Source organism: Carassius gibelio, chromosome B23 (assembly GCF_023724105.1).
Source record: "Carassius gibelio isolate Cgi1373 ecotype wild population from Czech Republic chromosome B23, carGib1.2-hapl.c, whole genome shotgun sequence".
NCBI lineage: Eukaryota > Metazoa > Chordata > Actinopteri > Cypriniformes > Cyprinidae > Carassius > Carassius gibelio.
This window is the reverse complement of record NC_068418.1, coordinates 23,116,622-23,139,027: the sequence shown is the minus strand read 5'-3', so window position 1 is coordinate 23,139,027 and position 22,406 is coordinate 23,116,622. Positions and strand designations below refer to the sequence as shown.

General features: G+C 36.2%; 2 protein-coding genes across 6 annotated transcripts in view; both read left to right on the top strand.

Moving 5' to 3' along the window:
* Positions 1-16,131, top strand: part of LOC128012113 (FYVE and coiled-coil domain-containing protein 1) — a 31,410-nt gene extending 15,279 nt beyond the window's left edge. For 4 of the 5 annotated variants that reach the window (XM_052595108.1, XM_052595109.1, XM_052595106.1 and 1 more), the window contains exons 8-18: positions 73-2,559; positions 3,145-3,237; positions 4,081-4,199; positions 4,379-4,546; positions 5,828-5,980; positions 6,972-7,195; positions 8,518-8,659; positions 11,132-11,224; positions 11,308-11,518; positions 12,870-12,979; positions 13,829-16,131. In XM_052595108.1, coding sequence (XP_052451068.1) covers positions 73-2,559; positions 3,145-3,237; positions 4,081-4,199; positions 4,379-4,546; positions 5,828-5,980; positions 6,972-7,195; positions 8,518-8,659; positions 11,132-11,224; positions 11,308-11,518; positions 12,870-12,979; positions 13,829-13,904 — 3,876 coding nt within the window. In that variant the 3' untranslated portion in view covers positions 13,905-16,131. The remainder of the gene's footprint in view (positions 1-72; positions 2,560-3,144; positions 3,238-4,080; positions 4,200-4,378; positions 4,547-5,827; positions 5,981-6,971; positions 7,196-8,517; positions 8,660-11,131; positions 11,225-11,307; positions 11,519-12,869; positions 12,980-13,828) is intronic. The other variant, XM_052595110.1, reaches the window with a different exon arrangement.
* Positions 16,132-16,934: 803 nt separating this feature from the next.
* Positions 16,935-22,406, top strand: part of LOC128011219 (growth hormone-releasing hormone receptor-like) — a 34,525-nt gene continuing 29,053 nt past the window's right edge. Inside the window, exon 1 of the mRNA XM_052593400.1 lies at positions 16,935-16,996. Coding sequence (XP_052449360.1) covers positions 16,949-16,996 — 48 coding nt within the window. The 5' untranslated portion in view covers positions 16,935-16,948. The remainder of the gene's footprint in view (positions 16,997-22,406) is intronic.

Genomic DNA, 22,406 nt, shown 5'->3' with positions numbered 1-22,406 from the left:
GCTCTGAATCTGTTTTTATTCTTTTGTTTATGTGCATTCCCTCTCACAAACATTAATTCTCAAACCTTTTAGCAGGCCCATGAGTTCCCAGGCAGTCCAGACTTTGGACCTGGGCTTGTATCAGACATTTCTATCCAAAACTCCAGTGGACTAAATGATTCTTCCATCAGTGCTATAGATGAGCTCCGTCTGGAGCTGGACCAATCTGAATTAAAGCAAAGAGATCTCCTTGACCAGGTTCAGCAGTTAGGCAGTGAAGCGGGTGAACTCCGAGGGGTTGTGGTAGACCTCCAAAGGCAGCTGGATGTCTCTCTAGCTGCCCAAGGTAACCATCAGGAGCTCCAGCTGAAACTGGAGGTGCTAGCTGAGAGTGAACGTGCTCTATCCCATGAGCTGGAGGTCTTGAGGGGACAAGAGACTGTCAGGGAGGCCTCCTTTAAGGACCTCCAAGACATTTTGGCAGGCGCTGAGCGTAAAAATGAGGAATTGATGGCAAGGCTAGATGGAGTATTGGATGAGAAAGGCCAGAAGGCGGCCAGTGACTTCAACTCTGCCCAAAAGATTCACGAATTGTTGAATGAATTGAAAGAGGCTGAGAAGGGAAGGATAGATGCTCTGGCAGAAGGAGAAGAAAGGAGGAGGCAGGCAGAACAGCTGGCTGAGAAAGTCAGAATGAAGGATGAAGCACTCAAAGAGGCTGAGGTAAAAATGGCAGCTTGGATGATAAAGGGTGAACAGCTGCAAACCAGGGCAGAAGAGCACCGCAACGTCATGGACAAGCTTCAAGGGGCATGTGGCGTGCGAGAGGAGGAGAACAGCAACATGCAGAAGCAACTGCAAGATCTCCAGCACTCTTTGGAAACTATGGAAAAGCAAGCCAAAGTGGAGCGGAAGGAAATGCAAGCGGATAAAGAAGAGCTTGAGAAAAAGATGAGTGGTCTGGTAGAGCAGTTGCAAACATTGCGGACACAGTTGAAGGCTAAGGAGTCCAATCTTCTCTCCAGTACCAAGAGAGTCCAGTTTTTGGAGAAGGAATCAGAGAAGCTTAAAAGCGACACACAAAGTCTGAGAGAAACCATGTCTGAACTGGAGAACAACACCAAAGAACAGGCCAAGAAGATTGGAGAGTACAAAGATAGCTGTGCCAAGTTAATGGAGGAAAACAGTAAGCTCCTCCAGATGGTGAACAAGAATGAAGAAACCAAGAAGGAGTTGCTTGAAAACAAATCTTCCCTGGAGAGTGAGCTGGCTGGATTGAAGGCTTCGGAGAAGCAGTTGCGAGCACAAATTGATGATGCCAAAGTTTCTGTGGATGAACGAGAGCAGCGGCTCAGAGAGGAGAACAGAAGTCTGGATGAAAGTCTTCATAAGGCCAATATGCAGTTGGAGGAATCCAAAAGTGCAGTTTGCCAACTGAAACTGGAGAACAAGGACCTCATGGAGGTCCAGGTCACTCTTAAAGCATCTCTTACAGCAATGCAGGAGGAGATACGCAACGTCAACAGCCAGAATGCTGAACTTGAGAAGAGTCTTGGAGCTGCAAGATGCAATGAGGCAAACCTGATGGCACAGCTTAAAGATAAGGATTCCCAATTGGGGGATCAGGAGAAGCTCTATGAGGAGCTCCAGGGAAGGGTGAAAGAACTTGAAGGTCGGGAGAAGGATTTAGAAGTGGAGAAGGCAAAGGCAGAAAGAGCCTTTGTCAAACAAACAGAGATGATTAAGAGTCTGGAGGTCCAGAGGAAGGCTGCAGAGAAGGTCCAACTTGAGCAGAGTGCATGCCAGGCTAAAGAAACTCAAGAGATGGCCTCAAAAGTGACTCTCCTGGAAGATCAGCTGGGACTGAATGTGAAAGAGGTTTCTAGGCTTCAAAAGGAGGTGCTCGATCTCAGGGCTAAACTCCACAGTGCCGTAGAGGAAAAGGAAAAGACCCAAGCAAAGCTGGATGTCACTGAGGCTTCCTGTACAGAACTACGAACCTTGACTGAGCAGTTGAAAAAGCAGGCAGAGGAGCAGAATCGACTGCATGTGAAAGAGCTGCTGCAGTCTAGTGAACAGTTAAAAGCAATAACTTTGCATCTGAATCAGGAGACATCCACATGCAAGAAAACAACTGCCGAACTCACTTCAGTCCAAGAGGAGCTGGCAGAGCTCAAGGCCCAGAATGAAAGGTTGGTTCTGGAGAATGCTGAGACCAGAGAGGGTCTCCATCGTGTCAACACAGAAATGGCAGAGTTGGGAATGACATTTTGCAAGCTCACTGCAGAACGGGAAGAAGCCCGGCAACAATGGGCTGCCGAAGCTGCCCGGATCCAAGAACTTCAACAGCAGGGAGAGAAGGAAACAGAAAGACTTAATGCCAGCTTGGCGGCTCTTCACCATGAAAACTCTAGTCTGCAAGAAGAGCTCCAGCAGACAGAGAAACTTTCAGAAACTCTCCTGGAGCTAAAGGAGCTGCTGGACAAAACTGGGGGTGAACGGGATGCTGCTCGAGAAGAGGTCACCGCAGTGAAATTTCAGATGAGCATGGAGAACATGACTCTCAAAAACCAGATAAAGGTAAAATTAGTTCATAATCATCAGTCACTATCACTTCGAGTCTATTCTGTCAAATACTTCTGCTGCGTTCATGTCATGGTAGAATTACCATAATTACAAGTTGACAACTCTACTCTGCACAAGCTCTCTGAAATAATTTGTTTCTATGGTAACAGTCTTAATGCAAAATGCATTAAATGTATCAGACTTTGATGTTGATTTGCTATTTATATCTGCTTACTGTATTAATTAATAATAGTAAAATTAGAAGAAATATAAATTAGAAATATATAACATACTTTTTCCATCACAACCTTTTTTATTTAATTTTTTATACGTCACAGCATTAAAGTGAGATAAATTGCTCTCAATTCGGGTTCAACAATGTGAATGCAATTTACAAGGCAAGAACTCATAATTACAGTAATTCTGACTTGATATGAATGAATGCAGCATTTCCAGTCGACTTTAGTGATGTTTTATCTGATTTACTTAAGTAATCCAAGTACTTTTCATGGAAAATTGTGACTCATAGTGACTATTTAATTTTTTTTTAATACTTAATCTATAATTCTTGATATAATTAATATTATGTTTTTAACCTAGAGCCTTAATGAAGAGATTGGGGGCTTGAAAACTCAGCTAGACGTGGAGTTGAAGAAGACATCTGAGCTGGAGGCCAAATTATCAGAGTTAGAGGTATGTAAATGTTGAGCCAGGTGACGATTGACTAATATCATCACTTTTAATACTTTCATTTCTATTATCTACATGATTCTTTTTGCATACCAGCATGTGAATGATTATTATTCATCTCTGTTGGCTGATAACACTGATACTAGTAGGTGATGAATGTCTGATCTCCTGCTGCTCCTTTTGTTCCCGTTCATTGGAGACCCACTGTGCGAGACAGTGGAACAGAAGACAAGAGTTTGGGGTTAATTGCTAGACAGTGATGAATAATTTACTTCTCATTAGGTCTATAATTAGGAGCAGTGCAGACTGTTACCTGCAGATATTAGTCAATTAGAGTACAAGTGCCACTGTAATTTTTTTCTAAAATAATGTTCCTCCAATTGTGCAGATTTTTGGAACAAATAAAACTTATGCTGTTGTTATTTTTTTCACTTTGTTATTTTGGTTTGCATTACTGTTGAGTTAAAATATATATTTACAGTTTATTGGAAGTACAGTTATACAGTGATGGTATTTGATGATAAAATCATGATGCTGAATTATACCATATTTACTTGGTATTTTAAAGAACACCACAAACCGTATTCCCTCACTAAAAGTAGTTTGGTCGTACCATGGTATAGTAGTGATTTTACACTGTGGTGCCTTAAAAATGGATAATATGCATGTATTTAATAATGATAATATGCATGATAATATGCATGTCCAAAATACCACTGTTGTACAAACAACCCTGATTAAACCGATTAAACAAAAATTGATTGAACATTGTCTAGATATGCAATTATTTGATGTTTCTGTGTACAGATTGCGTTCATGCATTTAGCTGTTTGTTCGTGTGTTCAGGCAGTAAATGTTGAATACTCTCGTCTGATTGCTGAAAAAGACTCTCACATCACTGACTGTGAGACTCGGATGCGTGAGAGTGAGTGTGAGACGCAGCAACTGCAGGAAAGTGTATCAAGGTGAGCATTCACAAACACAATAGGAGGGTTAATGCAGCACAGATAATGGATTTGCACTAATGGATTTCCAAATGGATCTTCATGGGGATTTCTTGGAGCATGGAAGAGATTCAGTTTGAGTAATTATTGTTCAGGTTATGCATTATTATGAACTTCCATTTTCTTTTTCTCTCCTTTAGTACCAAGGAGGCTCTTAGTGAAGTACAGAAAGAGAGGAAAGAACTAAAGCAGAAATTGGACGAGGTGTTGACAGAGGCTCAGAATCAGCAGCTTCAGATGTCTGCGGAGCTGGAGGATCTGGGCCAAACCAAAGTCAATCTGGAGGAACGGCTCATCGAACTTATTAGGTCTGTATAAAACACTTGCACTTCAGGTTTAGCTTCTTTTACTTTACCTAAAAACAAGGTTATTTAATTGTTTATGATTAGCTAGCGTGTTTCATGACTATAGGATAGGTTTCAACTTTATCCAGTTTTCCTAACATCATGTCTAGTCAAATTCATAAAGCTCTGTCACACTTAGCATGTTTTTCTTAAAAAAGAAAAAAGAAAAGAAAGTAAAAAAAAAAAAAGATTCAGTGCATTTCTATGCCCCCCCCCCCATTTTTTAAAAAAATGATTAATTTTGCTCTTGGTGTAAATAGATTTAATAAAAAAATTGGGATTTATGTGTCATTTAGAATTATTTTTAAATACTTTTAATTAGTTTGATGCAACAAAGTATTTTTGTTATTCTTTTGAAGGTTAGATGTGAAAATCATTTGATGATTTTTGTGGTAGATTGTTTTCCATTTTTCATTTGGATTTTGTTTTCTTTTTTTTCTCAATTTAAAAATAGTTTTCGAATGAAAATTATCGGACATTTTTTGCTGGAATTTTTTCAAATATTCTATACATAATTTTTTTTTATATTCCTTTTATAATTTTTCTTAATAAAGATGATGATGGAAGTCCCTTAATTTATTTAACTACTTTGGTCATGCATGTTATCTTGTACTGCATGAAATAAAAAGCTCCGGTCATGCTTCTGGGAAGAGAAACAAAAAAATTAAAAAGACTTAAAACTATTTTACAGATGAATTAACTTGAATTCTCAATTAGATGTTAAGAAAGACTGATAATGGTGGTGTGAAGTGCGTGTATATCAAAATACATGAAGCACACGTTAAAAGCAGGTCAAGAGCCTGTTCTCAGCTGCTGGATTGTTGTTACTCCATCTCTGTTTAATTCAGTTCCTGCCACATTCGCCCGCAAGCAAATTTGTTATTTGCTCTTTTTAAGTGTATGGTTTATTAAGTTTTAGAGGTTTGTAAGGTAATTCTCTTTAATTCTCAGTGAGAGCTGGACTGCTGCGTAGAAAACCCAATCAAACAAATATAAAGGTGCTGGTGCCACAGAAATGTCTAAGGAACTTACATAAGCATTCCTTTTTTTGATGAAATATGCAGTTCAGTATGAATAAAATTATTCACATAATCAAATGCTGGCAGATGTTATAAAACTTTACCCTTGACATGAAATGGAAATAAAGCATGAAAGGTGCTTTAAGACATTGAGGACCCAAGAGACAAAAGAGAAGCAAAGAGATTGTCTTTATTTCTCACCTCCTCCTTCCTCTCTGTCGTTCAGGGATAAGGATGCTCTGTGGCAGAAATCGGATGCTCTGGAGTTCGAGCAGAAGCTGAGAGCGGAGGAGCAGTGGTGGCTGGTTGATAAAGAAGCCACACATTGTCTGGGCTGCCAGGGCCAGTTCACGTGGTGGCTGCGGCGCCATCACTGCAGGTGGGCAATCAACAAACACCCACTCTGATCTCAAGCTACAAGTCAAGTGAACTGCAAAGGAATGCAGAAAATACATTAAAGTTAAGGAAAGTAGAAGTACTGTATTGTACACATTTGTTGAAGAAAGGCTCTGAAAGACTTGCCAAATCATGTTAAAGTATTTCACAATGCCAATGTTTTTTGTTGGAGCATTTTTAATATTTCTTTAAATTAAAGTAATATTTTGTTAAATGATGCAAATACATTTATGCATTTTGAGTGAGATCTGAGGGCCCCAAAGCTTTTTGATTCATCTGTTTGTGCAGGTTTAGCACTGGAGGTTTTAAATTGAAGGATTGTCTTTTTTCTGGGTTTGCTTTGCTTCCTGATCTGCATAATGACTTTAGTCAATCCGGCTGAAACAATGCAGACAAAGCATGCAAATAAATACATCACAGAGAAATTCATTCTTAGTCAATCCTCACCTCGTGTCTTTTAGACACATACTGAGGTTTTGATGGCAATTCTTTGAGTACATTAAAAGACTAGTTCACCCAGAAATGGAAATTTGCTCAAAATGCACTTACCCTCAGATTTTGATGATATGAAAAAAAAGGATGAGTTTGTTTTGAAGAAATTTAGCTCTACATCACTTGCTCACCATCGGATCCTGCAGTGAATGGGTGCCGTCAGAATGAGAGTACAAACAGCTGATAAAAACATTAAATAAACCCCAAGTAGTCCACACAACAGAAGCGATGATTTAATGATGGTTTTGTTTCTTACAAACATGCACCTTTCAATTTACAAGACATTAATTGATTTGTCAACAATTTTCTGCTACAGAACTATTTACACAGGGTCAGAATTTTTCATCAACCTCAGCAAAATATGTTTGGACTTCTGAATTGACTCAAAACGTTCATCATAGGACAGTATTTCAGACTCTGTATTAGTGATGTGTTGTTTGGTGCCAGATATTTGGAGTGATGTTATTCTGTGTTCCTGGCAGGCTGTGTGGACGTATCTTCTGTTACTACTGCAGCAATAATTATGTGATGACAAAAAACTCCAAGAAGGAGCGCTGCTGTCGAGAGTGCTACACACAGCACAACGCTGTGGTGGAAAGATTTACGAAGGCTGAACTCAACAGCTTGTCAGAGAATCCTCCACCGCCTCATGCAAACGCTGCCGGTCAACCACCACCACCGTATATACCCACACCAAGAGTTACAGGTACAGACACATCCGAAAACAGATCCTAAAAACATGAGTTGATTGCACATGAATGCCACCTTAACATTATATTACAACTGTGAATGTTAACTGTGTAGTTTAGATTGCATGCAATTTGTTGGTGAAGAGTGGCCAGAAAACACTAGTCATTTAGCTGATTCATGAGAACAGACGTGTGCAATCAACTTGTATTTCTCAAGATAGATAAAACTTAAATTACACACCAATTCTGCATCCTTTGCTCCTCATTGTGTTGCATTAGTGCTAAAAAGCTTTCAGCCTCATGACAGTAAAAAAAGACAAATTTGAAAATGTTCATTTTATTCTTTATTATATCATAGTTGCGGTCTTGTAAGAAGAAACTCCCCAAGAGTCTTGCATGTAAAATTACTTGAGTTGTTATTCTTTATGTTTTAAATTCAGGAAACTTTTCCATTTAAGAGCACCTCAAAACTCCCTTAGCAAGCATAAAAGTAAATGTTCTTTCTCTCTACTTAAGTGCTGATAACAAAGGTGCTGTCAACATCGAGTGGGTTTTTCATACAGCAGCACGTATGATTGAGAGAACCTTCAGATACTTAAATATATTGTTCTGTCTGGCATTCATCTTTTGTGATTGAAGATTGTCTTTATGAATGGATTGAATGGGCAAGAAGTCCATTCTTGAATGCTAAAGATCAGGATTTTGCTACAGAGAGCTTTGTTTTTAACATGCGTCATTGTAATTGGCAGGAAAATGTCACGAATTTGTCTTGACTGTAACAAGCAGTCCTGTCATTGATGTCGAGTGAATATTGTTTGTTAATTAATGTTTCTGTATGTCTTTCTCAATGGGGTGCTTGATGGTTCAAAAAGTCACATTCAGTAAAAATCCTGACATTTGAAAGGAGTATAACAGAAAAGTTACACTTCATGTGACAGAGCCATCTACGTATCATTAATAATTCAAACCTGAATTATGATACTTAGAAAGAGCCACCTAGTGTTCTTTTAGTATTATTTATATACGTACATCATTTTTCTTTTGTATAGATTTTGATTCAGCTTGAATTTATTTTTATTTAATTTTTATTCGTAGTAATTGTAGTACTTTTTTCAGTTAGTTTATAAGGCTTTTTTAGTTTTTCATCTAATAGTTATGTTTTATTTCAGTTTGATTTTAAATAAATGAAATACATTTAACAGTTTTAGTTAAAAATAACAACACAACAACACTTACAGGTCCCTTGCTTAATGCTAATTTCAGTTTTACTCACTTCTTCCATTTCTCATGGGTTGATCTCGTACTGAGGCTGATAATGTCCTCCTGTACTGACTTGCAGTTACAGATCCTGGTGAGAAACTGGATGATGGAGCGTTTGACATCATAACAGATGAGGAAGTGAATGAGATTTATGACAGTGACTCGCGCACCACCACTGGGTCACTGGAGGAAGAAGGAGATGGAGGACAAACTGGAGACCTGTAAGGACACACACACACACACACACACACACACACACACACACAAACAAATAATCCTAGACAACACTTACGGTATATACACAAATGTTTAGAAATTTGGTTTCAGTAAGATAAAAAAAGAAACGTTTTTCTCAGCAAGGATGCATTAAATTTAAGCGACAGTAAAAAATAAGCTGTTCTTTTGAACTTTCTACTCCTCGAAGAATACTGAAAGGAAAGAAAAGAACAACTGATTTCAACATTGTTAGTAAGAACTATTTCTTGAGCTGTAAATCAGTATATTAGAATGAGTTCTGAAGGATCATGTGACACAAGACAGGAGTAATGATGCTGAAAATACCATTTGAAAAAATAAAAAATGTAAAATGTATAATAATTTTTATTATATTTTGCATAAGACTTCAAAAACATTTTTGTAAAAATCTTACAGACACCTAACTTTTAAACGGTACTGTACGTGGTGAGCTAATCTAACTTAAACTTTAAACCTGGCTTTCAGATATGCTTCTGCCATTTGAATAAATGTAAAAGTAAACAAAAATACATTTATGTCACATATACAGTCTGCCTAAGACGTGTAGTTTCAGCAAATAAAGCTTATTTTTGCAATAAGGCTATGTGATGCTAGATGTATCTTTTTATTGCAAGACATTTTCCATTCTTTTAAAAGAACTGCATTTATCAAATGAAATCTGATTTTTAAAAAATGTTCGTTTCTGTATGCATTGTGCACAAATATACACACAAAAAGAAGTGACAATAGATTCGCTAAAACAGTCCCATGTTCACAATCTCACTCAGAATGGTCCACTTTATAGCAGTGTTATCAAGATTCCCCAGGCTGCATCATTGGGCCTCCTTTTAGAAAATTGGGCTGTGATGCTTCCTCAAATAAGTGTTACAGACAGACAGGAAGTCCTGCCGGGAGATTGATTGCGGGGGGAAGATGACTGTCAATTTATGCATACATTTCCTAACATTTGTCACTCTGAGATGAGCACCTGCCTGGCATATAATTCTAAAGCAACCTCAAAAGAGCATTTTCCTGTGTGTAAGCGAGGTTTCCGTAATTACACACACTCCATGGGAAAGGAGATGGTTTTAATGGAAAGATTTTTATTTTTGATCATTTAGGTTTTTTTTGTTTTTCCCTTATTATTTGCATCAAACACATAATATGTTAATTACTCTTCTTTTTTGTAGCCGCTGTGCCTTTAAGAGCTTGATGCATACACCATTTTTGCATTTGAACTAAAAATGCTACTTATAGTTTTGCTTTTGGGCCCAATTTAGATTTTGGCTGCTCTATCCTTCAATAACAGTCTCTCTGCAAAGCTACGTTACGTTACTTTTCCAAAACAATTGAAACCGAAATGTGCCACACAACCTATAAATAATATTATGCAGCACAACTGTTTTCAGTACAGTTAATAAGAGATGTTTGGATTGGCATGCATTTGCATACTGGAATGATTTCTGCAGGATAATGTGACACTAGCTATGTTTCCATTCATCGTATATTGCATAAAAAGTTTTGGATGGAAATTCAAAAAATGTGCATAAAAACTCAACTAAGTTGCATACATTTCTCATCTAATAAGAAACATGCACATAAAGTATGAAGGAAGTACTTTTACTGAATCAGTTCCTTAATGCATATCAGAAAAGACATCTACTTGACTTTGTAATGGAACAGCATAAAACTGGACCAACCAACGGAACGATGTCATTGCACAACATCTGAAATTCTAGTTTTGTCATTCCAAAATCTCATTAAAGTGCTTAATATACTTTAACTTCCAGAACTGCGTTCCCAAATAGCAGGCTCTGAAAATAAGATAACATGACCCACTGCATGCTCTGAAGCTCAGAATTTATTGTATAGAAATTTTTATTAAATATTCCAATTTTGCATATAAGTTTAATTCGTAACTTCGGATTGAAGCATAGCTACTGAAGACTAGAGTAATGATGCTGAAAATTAAGCTTTGCATTACAGGAATGAATAACATTTTAACATACTGTATATGTTAAACAGTTATTTTAAATTGTAATAATATTCTACAATTACAGTTTTTGCTTTTTTTATGATCAAATAAGTGCAGCCTTTTGAGCAAAAAAGACTTTATATGTTATTTGTATTATTTTTATTCTTTTATAATTACTATATTATTTAGATATAATAAATAATACAGCTGCACAAATTCAGAAGGGCAATTTTTTTAAGCTTAGTTCTTGTATTGTAAAGTTTTGAGATCCAGAATGGTTTAAAAGTTGAACTTATTTAAAAAAACAAAAACATTTGAAATTTTTTTTGGCAGTTTAGACATAAGAGCAGGTTTTTGTTTATGACATCTAGCAACCCATTAACAAGCATTCAAACCCCATCATGCCAACATCCAGGAAACCATTATGAACAATCCATAAAAAAAACTATTTATGGTTGGTTGTAATTATCGTGTTTTACTGTAGCATATCGAGTGACGTGACCGCTGATGAACAGGAAGAGATGGTCCCTGCTGTACAGGATGCAGAAATCACCCTCCTCAAATCAGGAGAACTCACGTTAGTATATGCCAACAGAACACCACATGCACACTCATCTGGCTATTATTATTGATGATAATTGGGTGCGTGTCTTTGTGTAGTGCCTCTGTGCCTCTGGACATAGATGAGATTCCTCATTTCGGCAATGGTTCCCATGAGCTGTTTGTCAAGTCCAGTTGCTATAGTGCCATTCCCATCACTGTGGGCGACTGTGGGCCCATCATCAGCTGGGTTTTCTCTTCCGAGCCCAAGAGCATCTCCTTCACTGTGGTGTACAGAGAGACACTTGACACACCTGTTGAGCAGGCCAAGGTAACAAACACACACATACATGCCCTTCAACACCTATTTGTTATGCAGAGGTTTGCATACCAAACAACTTGAACTCATCCTCATTCACATGTGCACGTGCATAAGCTGTAAAATATGGCCTTGTTACAGTGCTGCTCGAGTAGTTCATGAAAAACCTAGTTATAGTTGTCTCTGTTTTAAAACCTGATTTCTCATATCACTGCTTTAAATATTGCCCATTTGCTGGAGAGTAACAAATTAATTAGAAAAAACATTCTAATATTATAATTTTCATTATTTACTTTTGACTTTCTTCTGTGGAGAAAGGGGTCTTTTTTTAAATTATATGGAGAAAATCTGAAGAACTTTTCCCAAACAATAGAATGAAAACAAGGCTTTCAAGCTTCAAAAAGAAGGCAAAGAAACATAAAACCTTTTGCTTTTAAAATTTATTGCAAATTCTGTGTTTATTATTCATTAGTTCAATTTAGGAATATTTTGTGTGCACTTTAGATGCATTGACCTAAATTTACATTCTGATTGTTTCTCTGTAAATTGAGTTCTGCCAGAAATCTGCCAGAGAAAAGAAAAGACTAAATAATCCCTGCTTTAATGTAATTAGCTACTTTATGTTTGTTAACTTTTAGTCATTGTTATTTTAGTATTAATTACTATTTTGAATTAGCTTTTATGTATATATTTCAGTTTGCATTAAAATTTTAAGTTTTGTCAATTTTATGTTCTTTTGTCATTTATATTAGTTTTGTTTATTGATTTAAAAATTGTTATGTTTAAGTTACATTTCAGTTTTAGTTTAGTATTAGTATTTCAACTTTTTCTGTTTAGCTGTAGTGTTTAAACTTATTTAAACTGAAGATTTGTAAATTTTCAATTAATACTCAGATTACTTTACACTTTAGCTTTATCTCAATGAATGAAAACTATTTTTACTAGGTAATGTAGTTTCCCCAACATTGGCTGCTTTGTTATTCACAGTAAATTAGAGTGTGTGTGATAACTGTATGTTGAACTCTGTGTTCCTGTAGCTCAACTCAACACATGATAGGTAAAAATTGATAGCCTGAATGCGCTGTAAGTCGCTTTGGATAAAAGTGTCTGCTAAATGCATAAATGTAAATGAATAATAATCAGTTAGGATAATGCAAAGTGCTACAGGCTGCATGTCCTCGCAAGCATCACAGGCACTGCATCAGCTTGCATTATTACATCTCTTCAGTGTGGCAGCGTCTAAAATGCATCCCTATTTTTATCTTCTGGAAGCCGTTCTCACTCTTTGAAATGACGAGCATAAATCCTAGCAGCCCTTTTACTTCATAGAGTGCTAAATCTATTTGATGTCCCTGTGGTTCAGGTTCTGATTCCTCTCACACGCTGTAACTCACACAAAGAGACCATACAGGGCCAGCTGAAAGTCCGCAGTCCTGGAGTCTATGCGCTCATCTTTGATAACTCGTTTTCCAGGTACAGTAACACACAGCTGACATTTACACACTCCAGGAAACCTTTCAGAGCTTTTGTGCTTCTCAGAAAATATCTACCCCTTTGACTAATAGAATTTTGCTGATATTTAAGGCAGTTTCAGATGCAGTGCATTTTACAGGGTTTCTGTTGGTCGAAAAAAAAAAAGTATAAATTGACACATTTACAAATTATAGCTTTAAAAAGACAGAAAATCTTAAATTCATAGTCATGGCATTATATGTTGCATGCACTGCCAAAAATTGTTTTCAAGCTGTTCCTCCGTTTTTGTCTTGTTCCAAACATGTTTAAAATCAAGACATATTTACTTGAGATAATTAAAGACTTATTTTCTAAGTTACTGATCAAATTTAAGTGAGAAAATGGGGAATAAAAACTTTTTTTTAATTATTTGAATTAAGTAGATTTTTCTGGTCCCACTGGAAAATGTTTGTTCATGTTTTAGTCATAAATAAAAAATAAAAAAAACTCCCTTTACATTCACATTTAGAGAACATATTGACCCCTTAAATGTATTCCTTAAATGACTGTTCTTTACTTGGTCTTAAAAGGGTCTTCAATTCACTCGCATGAAGTTTAAAAGGTGTAGAAACAATATTCACAGAAGAATTCCAGTAAATTTGCACACATTTACAAAGAAACAGTAAGCAAGACATTGAACACGTGAAATTTTGAAGTAGGAAAATGGAAATAGTCTTTTCTTTTCAAACATAATGCACTAATCATTGTTTTATTTGTAACTTTGAACTTTTTCTTTTTTTACAGTGTTGTTATTAACAGGAAAGATGGAATGCAACAATCACTGCTTCTCCTGTGTTTTCTTTTCCGTAGATTTCTGTCCAAGAAGGTCAACTACCAGCTGACCATTGAGAAGCCCATCATCTATGATGGAAGTGACTTCCCTTAAATGTGGCTTTGTGGTGTGTAGCGTCCTCGTGGGAACTTGATGTGTTCTATTTTTATCCTTATTCACTTCAGACCTGTTCCTGTGTGCCAAGGGTTTCCGTTTTATAGTTTTATGGGTTAGTATAGTATTAGATGTTTTATTGCTGATAGCATTAAGGTTATCTGTGGTGACCTGAGTTAAGTGTTATGAAGGGCTTTCTACAGCACTTTCTACGGTACTTATTGGAAGAGGATTGTTTGCTTTTGATGAATCTTTTTTTGTGGGTTATATTTTACTTGTGCATTCAATATTTTAAAATGATTTTACAAACACTAAAGGTGATTTTAAAGCACAGTTGAAGCTCACATGGGTAAGTGTTTAAAGAAAGTGAGAAAATTGCAAATTAAGCTTAAAAAAATAATACTAAAACTGAAATAAATAAATAAATAAATACCCAAAACTGAAAAACAAACTGCTGAAAATATACTCACTTTGAGGCCATCCAAGACATAGATACATTTGTTTCTTCTGCAGAATAGATGTGGAGAAATTTAGCATCAGTTGCCAACCAGTTGGTTCATTACAGTGAATGGGTGCCATCAGAATAAGTCCAAACAGCTGATAAAAACATCACAATAATCCACAAGACACCAGTTTATCAGTTGACTTCTTATGAAATAAAAAGCTGCATGTTTGAAACAAACAAATCTATCAAGACATTTTAACTTTAAACTGCTTCCAGCTAAAATATGAGTCTTTTATCAATGATATGGCTTTTTCCAGTGAAAAAAGTCTGAATCAGGAGTGAAATATGCACAGATCAAGCACCATTTGCAAGCGAAACTAGTCCAAAAGAGTTCTTATCATGTGTGTGGATTTTGATGTGAGAGGACAAGAGATGGACTTTTTCACTTTTTCTGCAGGAACTTACTATGGAATTTGTCCAGAAGCAACAGTCTCTTGATGATAGATTTGTTTCTTTCAAACATGCAGCTTTTCAACTGACAAGATGTTAATTGATGGTCTGGAGTGGTTTGGATAACTTGTGGATTATTGTGATATTTTTATCATCTATTTGGAGTCTCATTTTGACGGCACCCATTCACTGCAGAGGATCCACTGGTGAGCAAGTGACATAATGCTACATTTCTCCAAATCTGTTCCGATGAAGTAGCAAACTCATCTACATCCATCTTGAGTGGCCTAAGGGTGAGTACATTTTTAGCAAATTTTAATTTTGGTTGAACTATTCCTTTAAAAGATATCACACTACACTTCTACTACAGATGTCCGACAAAATACTATATTCTCATAGTTGTGGTTATTTTGGAGTATTTTCTTTTAAGAAATGCTGCATTAGACTTTTTTTATAACAACATGAAAATTTAATACAAGGTACATCTATAAAAGCAATAGGCACATCAAGTTTATATGCCTTTAAAACACTAGTATTTTTTTTTTTTTTTCAAAGCTGGATGCTAAGATATTGTGTCATGACAGAGTCCTTTTTTTTTTTTTTTTTACTTTTTATGGTCCCCAACAACTAGGTCAGGTGGTAAGACAGCAGTAGAACTATTTAAATACTTACTATTCTTGGTTCAACTATACTGTTTTATATTCACCATTTATAAATACATAAATGGCACTTTTTAAAAATTGAATCTATTCCATGCAGTAATGTTTTTGCCAATAGAAGTCTGTCAGTTTTTAGATCTGCTAAAATTGGTTTACTGATGCTCAGATACATTATATTTTTTTGGCATGTTCAATTTTAATGCCTCTTGATGGTACATCATCAAATATTAGAAAAATGAACACTAAGGCTGTTAAATGTGCATTTAATGAACTGTCTCGTTTTGTTTAGTTTGTTTATGCAAACACTAAAGCACATATGCAGGACACATGTTTATTCAGGTGTACGGTATGGGTCAAATAATTTTCCAGGTGACAAAGCTGAACAAAACTGCTGCTCTGAAGATCTGTTACTATATTTATATCTCAAGCTCCTTTTTGAACTGTGTGCAATTTTAAATACTTTCCTAATACGACTTGTTCTTTTGCAAGAGTTTTAAAATGGTATTTTAAATAAACTGATGCTTTTGAAAGCACTTTTTAAAAGCTGTTGTTCAGGAAATTGTGAATACATAATGAATGTCACTGAATTTAATATCTGTGAATCTATGCAATCACAGTGCAATGTTTACAAATTGCAGAACCTTTAAGTGTAATAAAGTTGTATTGTATAATATTAAGTGTATAAATGTCCATGCATGCACATGATGATAAACAGACTTTTTATATTTTTATGACTAGGCCTAATTGAAATCTCTAAATCTCTATTGGGAAGATTATGTGACGTGTTGCTCACTAGATCTATAGATCATATTTCTGCTAGTAATTTGGTGGTTTTCGTGACATCGCTGGTCATGTGATGTCAGCATGAGGGGCCACCTTCTCCATGTAGAATACATTTTCGGGGAGAGTAAATAAATTTAATGTAAGTGTACATATATATATGCTATTAATTTCTTTAGATTTACCAAAAAATACTGAGTCCACCATTTAAGTGCATTTAAAAAAGTACATTGACAATAAAACATTTCGCATCACTTTGTGGCGAACAGATACTGTGCGTGGAGGAGCGCACATACACGGACTCTTGTTATTGTCCTTGGTGACTTTAACAAAGGAAAACTCACAATTGAACTCCCCCAATACAGACAATCTATTAAATGTCCTACCAGAGGAGAACATTCTGGACCACTGCTACATTAACAGTGAGCAGTGCCAATCACGCCGTCCCTCGTGAAAGGGGGGGATGGAGCTTTGCAAACTTAATTGCCCCCCAAAAAACCCAGGATCACAGCTCTAAATGACTACAGACCTGTGAGGTTCTTGTCTGTCTGGTTTGAGGAGTGTTAGAATTCCTGTCTGCAGCAGAGATGCAGTGGTTCGAGCTGGATTATGAATGATGTGCTCTCTCTCCTCTGATTGGTCAGAGTCAGTCTATAAAGCATTCGATCCAAATACTGCTGTCAGCGCGCGCTGTGGACACGACTGGAGACATGCGCTCGTGGGCTCGCGGGATCCTGTGGTTGTCATCTTTTACAACTGTGAGTACCCACAACCTCGTGTATTTATTCACCCATTCACAGTCGTGGAATGCACTTTTTACAATGCACATTTGTGGGAGAATCATCTTCATAACTAGGGCTTACTTTTAATCGATTGTTTGTGGTCTGGCAGGCTAATTTTATATATATATATATATATATATATATATATATATATATATATATATATATATATATATATATATATATATATATATATAATTAGCCTGCCAGACAGATAAATACATATATGTGTGTGTGTGTGTGTGTGTGTGTATGTATGTGTATGTATGTATGTATGTATGTATGTATTCGCGTGTTAAGAACGAAGACTGTGCTTTGTGTCTTCTCCGTATCTCCTGTGCTAACTTTGTAATATTTTGCAAAATATTATTTTGGGCTCTGTGAAAATATGATTGCAATCTTAATTCATCATAGTGCATGTTTGCTCACCAGATGATGCGCTTCCTCAGAGGTGGAGTAAATTTTTGTTGTTCCAAACATGTTTCGCTAAATATAGAAAAAGAGACTGCGGAGCCAATTAGAATACGTGGGCAATCAAGAAGACTCTTTACCTGTCAATCATTTGACGTTCTGGAGTTTTGTCAGCAGGTCGTCTGATATAGCTTTGGAGGGCGGGGTTTTCAGCTGGCTTTTATTTTATTTTATCTATTTTTTTGTTAAAGATAATTCATTATTGTGTGAATTAAAAATAATATTTAGTTAAATTAGACTACAAGTGTACCGTACTGCAGGGGCGATTCTAAGATTTTGATTTTAGGGGGGCTCAGCCCCCAATAAGGGTATGATTAAAAAATATTATTTTACTATTAGGGTAGGGTTGTATACTACTAACCTTATTGCAATCCACTATTCCATTGTATTCCCTGTATTTCATATATGGGAGTAGGAGTACTGACTGAGCCATATACAACACTGTAAAAAAAACTAATACAGTTTTTTACATGTGACCAGTCACTGGAAAATTTTGAATTGGGAATGTAGATTTTTTTTTTTTTTTTTTGTTTTTTTTTTTTTTTTTTTACAATAAAGACTTCCTGATTCAGTATTAGGACATTCATGTTTATCCTTTGATGATACCACTGCTTTTTCTTATGAAATGTACGTGGAAATTGGCAGAAAATTAAAACAACATAAGGGTTCAATGACTGCAATGAATCTTGGGAACACAGTGGTATTGTGTGTGTGTGTGTGTGTGCGAGGCTGTCTGTTCTATTCTCACCTGACTGTTGCTCATTTGCAGACCTACTCCCGCACGACAAAAAAATGTTTTGTATATCCATCTACAATGAAATATAAATTATTATATTTTATTTTTATTATTATTATTATTATTATTATTATTAATAATAATTTTTAGCTTTTTAGCCTTTATAATCAACAATACGGTTGGTTATACATCAAGTCAGCCCCTGAACATTTATTTCATTTCAAATCATTTAACTAACCAGCTAATATTCATTAAGAATATAGACAAAACATGTATTAATGTAATTGTCTATTGGCAATATGTTTAATCTGTTCTATATTTATTTATATTTATTAAAAATAACATCATTATCAATTTGCCACTTCTATAAATCAATTACTTAAAAAAAAAAAAAAAAAATCACAGATCCCTTTACTCTTACTCTAATATATGTATCATGATACACTAATGATTAATTATTACTTAATACACATTTTGCATGGCTGCATAATGTAATGCCGAAATACACAATAATATGTTTTCAATTTCAAAAAGTAAATTAAATTAAATCATGATCGTTTTCTAAAGTATGTTTTCATGGGTGTTAATCGCTTCATTTTTGTTGGAAGAAAAAACATCTGTCACACTGTGATAAAGGCTGAAAGTGAAAGCAGCGAAGACGTACTGGTATTGGATGCGAGAACACACACACCACACGCACACGCACACGCGCACACGCACACGCACACACGCACACACACACACCTTGTACTCTCTGATGTTCGCTCTGCTCGGCGCCCCTGTGGATTGAAAAACGCGCTGAATCCATGCAGACTCAGATAAGGGGAGGAGCCGGAACTTGATGCAGCTTGCCACCGTCTCAAATGAGTTTTTAAAGGGGACTGAAGCGATCACTAATTAATTAATCAAATAATTTTTAGGGGGGCTGGGCATAAGTTTTAGGGGGGCTGAAGCCCCCCTAAAAAGGGCCTAGCGACGCCCCTGCCGTACTGTATAGTACTCTCTGCTGCTTACTATTGTAGTCGAAACCGTGTGCAACGAATCATTCAAGTGCAGTGTTCTTTTCATTATATAAGTCCAGGGAAGTTTGACATTTCTGTCTGTATCTTGGAGCTCATTTAAGCCACTGCGTTCAAAGTGTGATTCATACTAGTTACAAGTGCTTAAATGCCAAGGCTGTTATCTTTGCAGCACAAACAGAAATGCGTAGTTTGGTAAGGTTTGAAATGTTCAAATTCACCCCATAGTCCAGGTTAGTTGTAACACACCCTGGGGTGACATGTGACGATATGATATCCACCTGGGATAGATGTAACATTATGCAACAAGGATTAATGAAAAAAAAAAATTGAAACTTTCTATTCAGCACTTGACTTAATTAAAACATAATTTTCAACAGAATATGAGATACTCCTTGGTCTGGACTTTTTCTTCCAAGATCTGAAAGGCATACTGAAAACCAGGGGTGGTTCTAGGGTGAGTGGAGATCCGGGGCTTAGCCCAGAAAAATCCATGTATGTGACTTTTTATTTTAATAAATCAGAAAGATTTACCTTGTTTAAAATCTACAAAAACAATAAAAACAAAAACAAATTTAAAACATTTATTTAAAGTATTAAGGAAAATACATTTGCTTTTTGCAAACAAAAATTAAGAATTGCAAAACAAATGAAACAGCGTGAAAGCAATGATTTTGCCATGGTTATATCTATTAATTTATTTATTAATTTATTTTAATTTAAATAAAATAATTTATTTTATTTACTTTATTAACAAATGTATGTGTATAAGCAGCGTTTGCTTAAGTTAAAGAAGTTGTAAACATGAACATCTGCTGTTTATTTCTCTGGATGTGCACACTTTTATAGCATTATGTGTATTGGGATCGCAAATCATTTGAATCATTTGAGTCATTTCGGGAGTTCGTAACGGCTTCGCGAATCATTTGAGTCAGTTCGGGAGTTCGTAGCGGGATCGCGAATCATTTGAGACAGTTCGGGAGTTCGGAGCGGGATCGCGAATCACTTGAGTCATCTGACTCCAGTTTGGGAGTTCGTAGCGGGTTCGCGAATCATTTGAGTCAGTTCGGGAGCTCGTAGCGGGTTCGCGAATCATTTGAGTCAGTTTGGGGATCGCAAATCATTTGAATCAGTTCGGGAGTTCGTAGCGGGTTCGCGAATCATTTGAGTCAGTTTGGGGATCGCAAATCATTGAATCAGTTCGGGAGTTCGTAGCGGGTTCGCGAATCATTTGAGTCAGTTCGGGAGTTCGTAGCGGGTTCGCGAATTATTTGAGTCAGTTTGGGGATCGCAAATCATTGAATCAGTTCGGGAGTTCGTAGCGGGTCGCGAATCATTTGAGTTATGGGGATAGCGAATCATTTGAGTCAGTTCGGGAGTTCGTTGCGGTTTCGCGAATCGTTTGAGTCAGTTTGGGGTTCGCGAATCATAGCAGGATATGGATAGGCATTTTTAACTAATTTAGTAGCTAGTTATAATTACGATTTCCACGCTTGTTTAGGTCTGAAATGTGAACTCGTATTTTTTTTATTTTAATGATGTGCCTTTTAACAGTATCAAGTATATTAAAAAAATATAAAAAAACTAAACAAATCGTGCCTAAAAAGTGCCTGCATATAGGCTAATGTAAAGTTACATAATGAAGTCATATTAGTGCGCGTGTGCATTTTGAGTGCGTTCTTTCACTGCATTATTCAGTGTATTCAAATGCATTTATGAATGCATGTGAATGATCACAAATTCAAGATATGAACCCTTTTTGCCTAAAGGGTTCTTTCTTGTCATTATACAACCTTTTTGGCATAAAAGGTTATTTGGAGTTGAGTAAAGAACCCTATGGTTCTATACAGAACCCCAATGATCCCTTTCTTCTAACAGTTTGTTGTGAAAACCTATAAATAAAACAAAATTGTTTGGACTAAGTTCTAATATGTTTTAATGATGTTATAACTAACCCCGAGTCTTGATGTTACCACTATCCCAGAGTCTTGTATCCATAAACTAGATTACCTTACAGCTAACAGCCAAAGCATTGGCAGCTTGCATGAAAAATATCTACACAGACACACAATAAATATAATTTTACTTCGATGAGTTTAACTACAAAGCAGGAACAGTCATCACAAAAAAATCAATTAAAAATCAACTCTCCTACAAAATCTGCTGTGTCTGCCACAGGGCTCTATTTCCTCACATTTGGAATAAGGACTAAACTGAGAATGTGTGAAGTGAATTAGGTGATTTGTAAATTATTTCTTATTTGAGAAATCAGAAGTGTTCCAATTGCCCTGTGTTCCAACTATCCCACTGCACATTTGGACATTTTGGCACAGTTTGCTCCTACTGCACATTTGGGTAATATATTGAAACAAGTGTGCAGCCATCTTTAGAAATTTGTGTTTGAACTTCTTTTTTGATATAGCTCTATAAGAGTTTGATGAGAGGGTCTGTATTACTCACTATTGTAGAAAGCATAATGGCTAACTTGGATCATGTGTGCCTTAATAACCAATCACATTACAGCCTTGACGTCATTGTATTTCAGCCGTTTACGGTTACCTTAGAAATGAATGACAAGTGCCATAAGCTGAAATCCCACCTGTTGCAAAAAGTTAGTGACTTCTCTTATAAAACAGCCATTTATTTTTGTGGTAATCTCATAAAAAAGGTGGGATTCAGCTTATGACACTTGTCATTCATTTCGGTATATGTAAACATCACCCTAGCACCATTTTGGAGGGTATACACCAGTGGTGGACAGTAACGGAGTAGCTTTACTTCGTTACTGTACTTAAGTACATTTTTCAAGTATCTGTACTTTACTGAAGTAGTTTTATTTTGAGTAACTTTTACTTTTACTTCACTACATTCCAAAGCAGAAGATCGTACTTTTAACTTCACTACATTTCATAAATCATATCGTTACTCCCTATAATATATCACGTGCTCCGACACGCAGAAGTGGTGTCTGATTCATGAACGAACTGAGTCTTTTCAAAATAAACTTTTAAATCAGATCGCGAATCGCAATGATCCGATTGCAGCTGTTCTGGAGTCGACCACTCACTGATTCAAATGAACCGTTTAGTGTGAGTCTACAGAAGTAAGAACCATGAGATCTTATGAGTGCGTGCGTCTGATGTTGCTAAAAGTAAGTTAT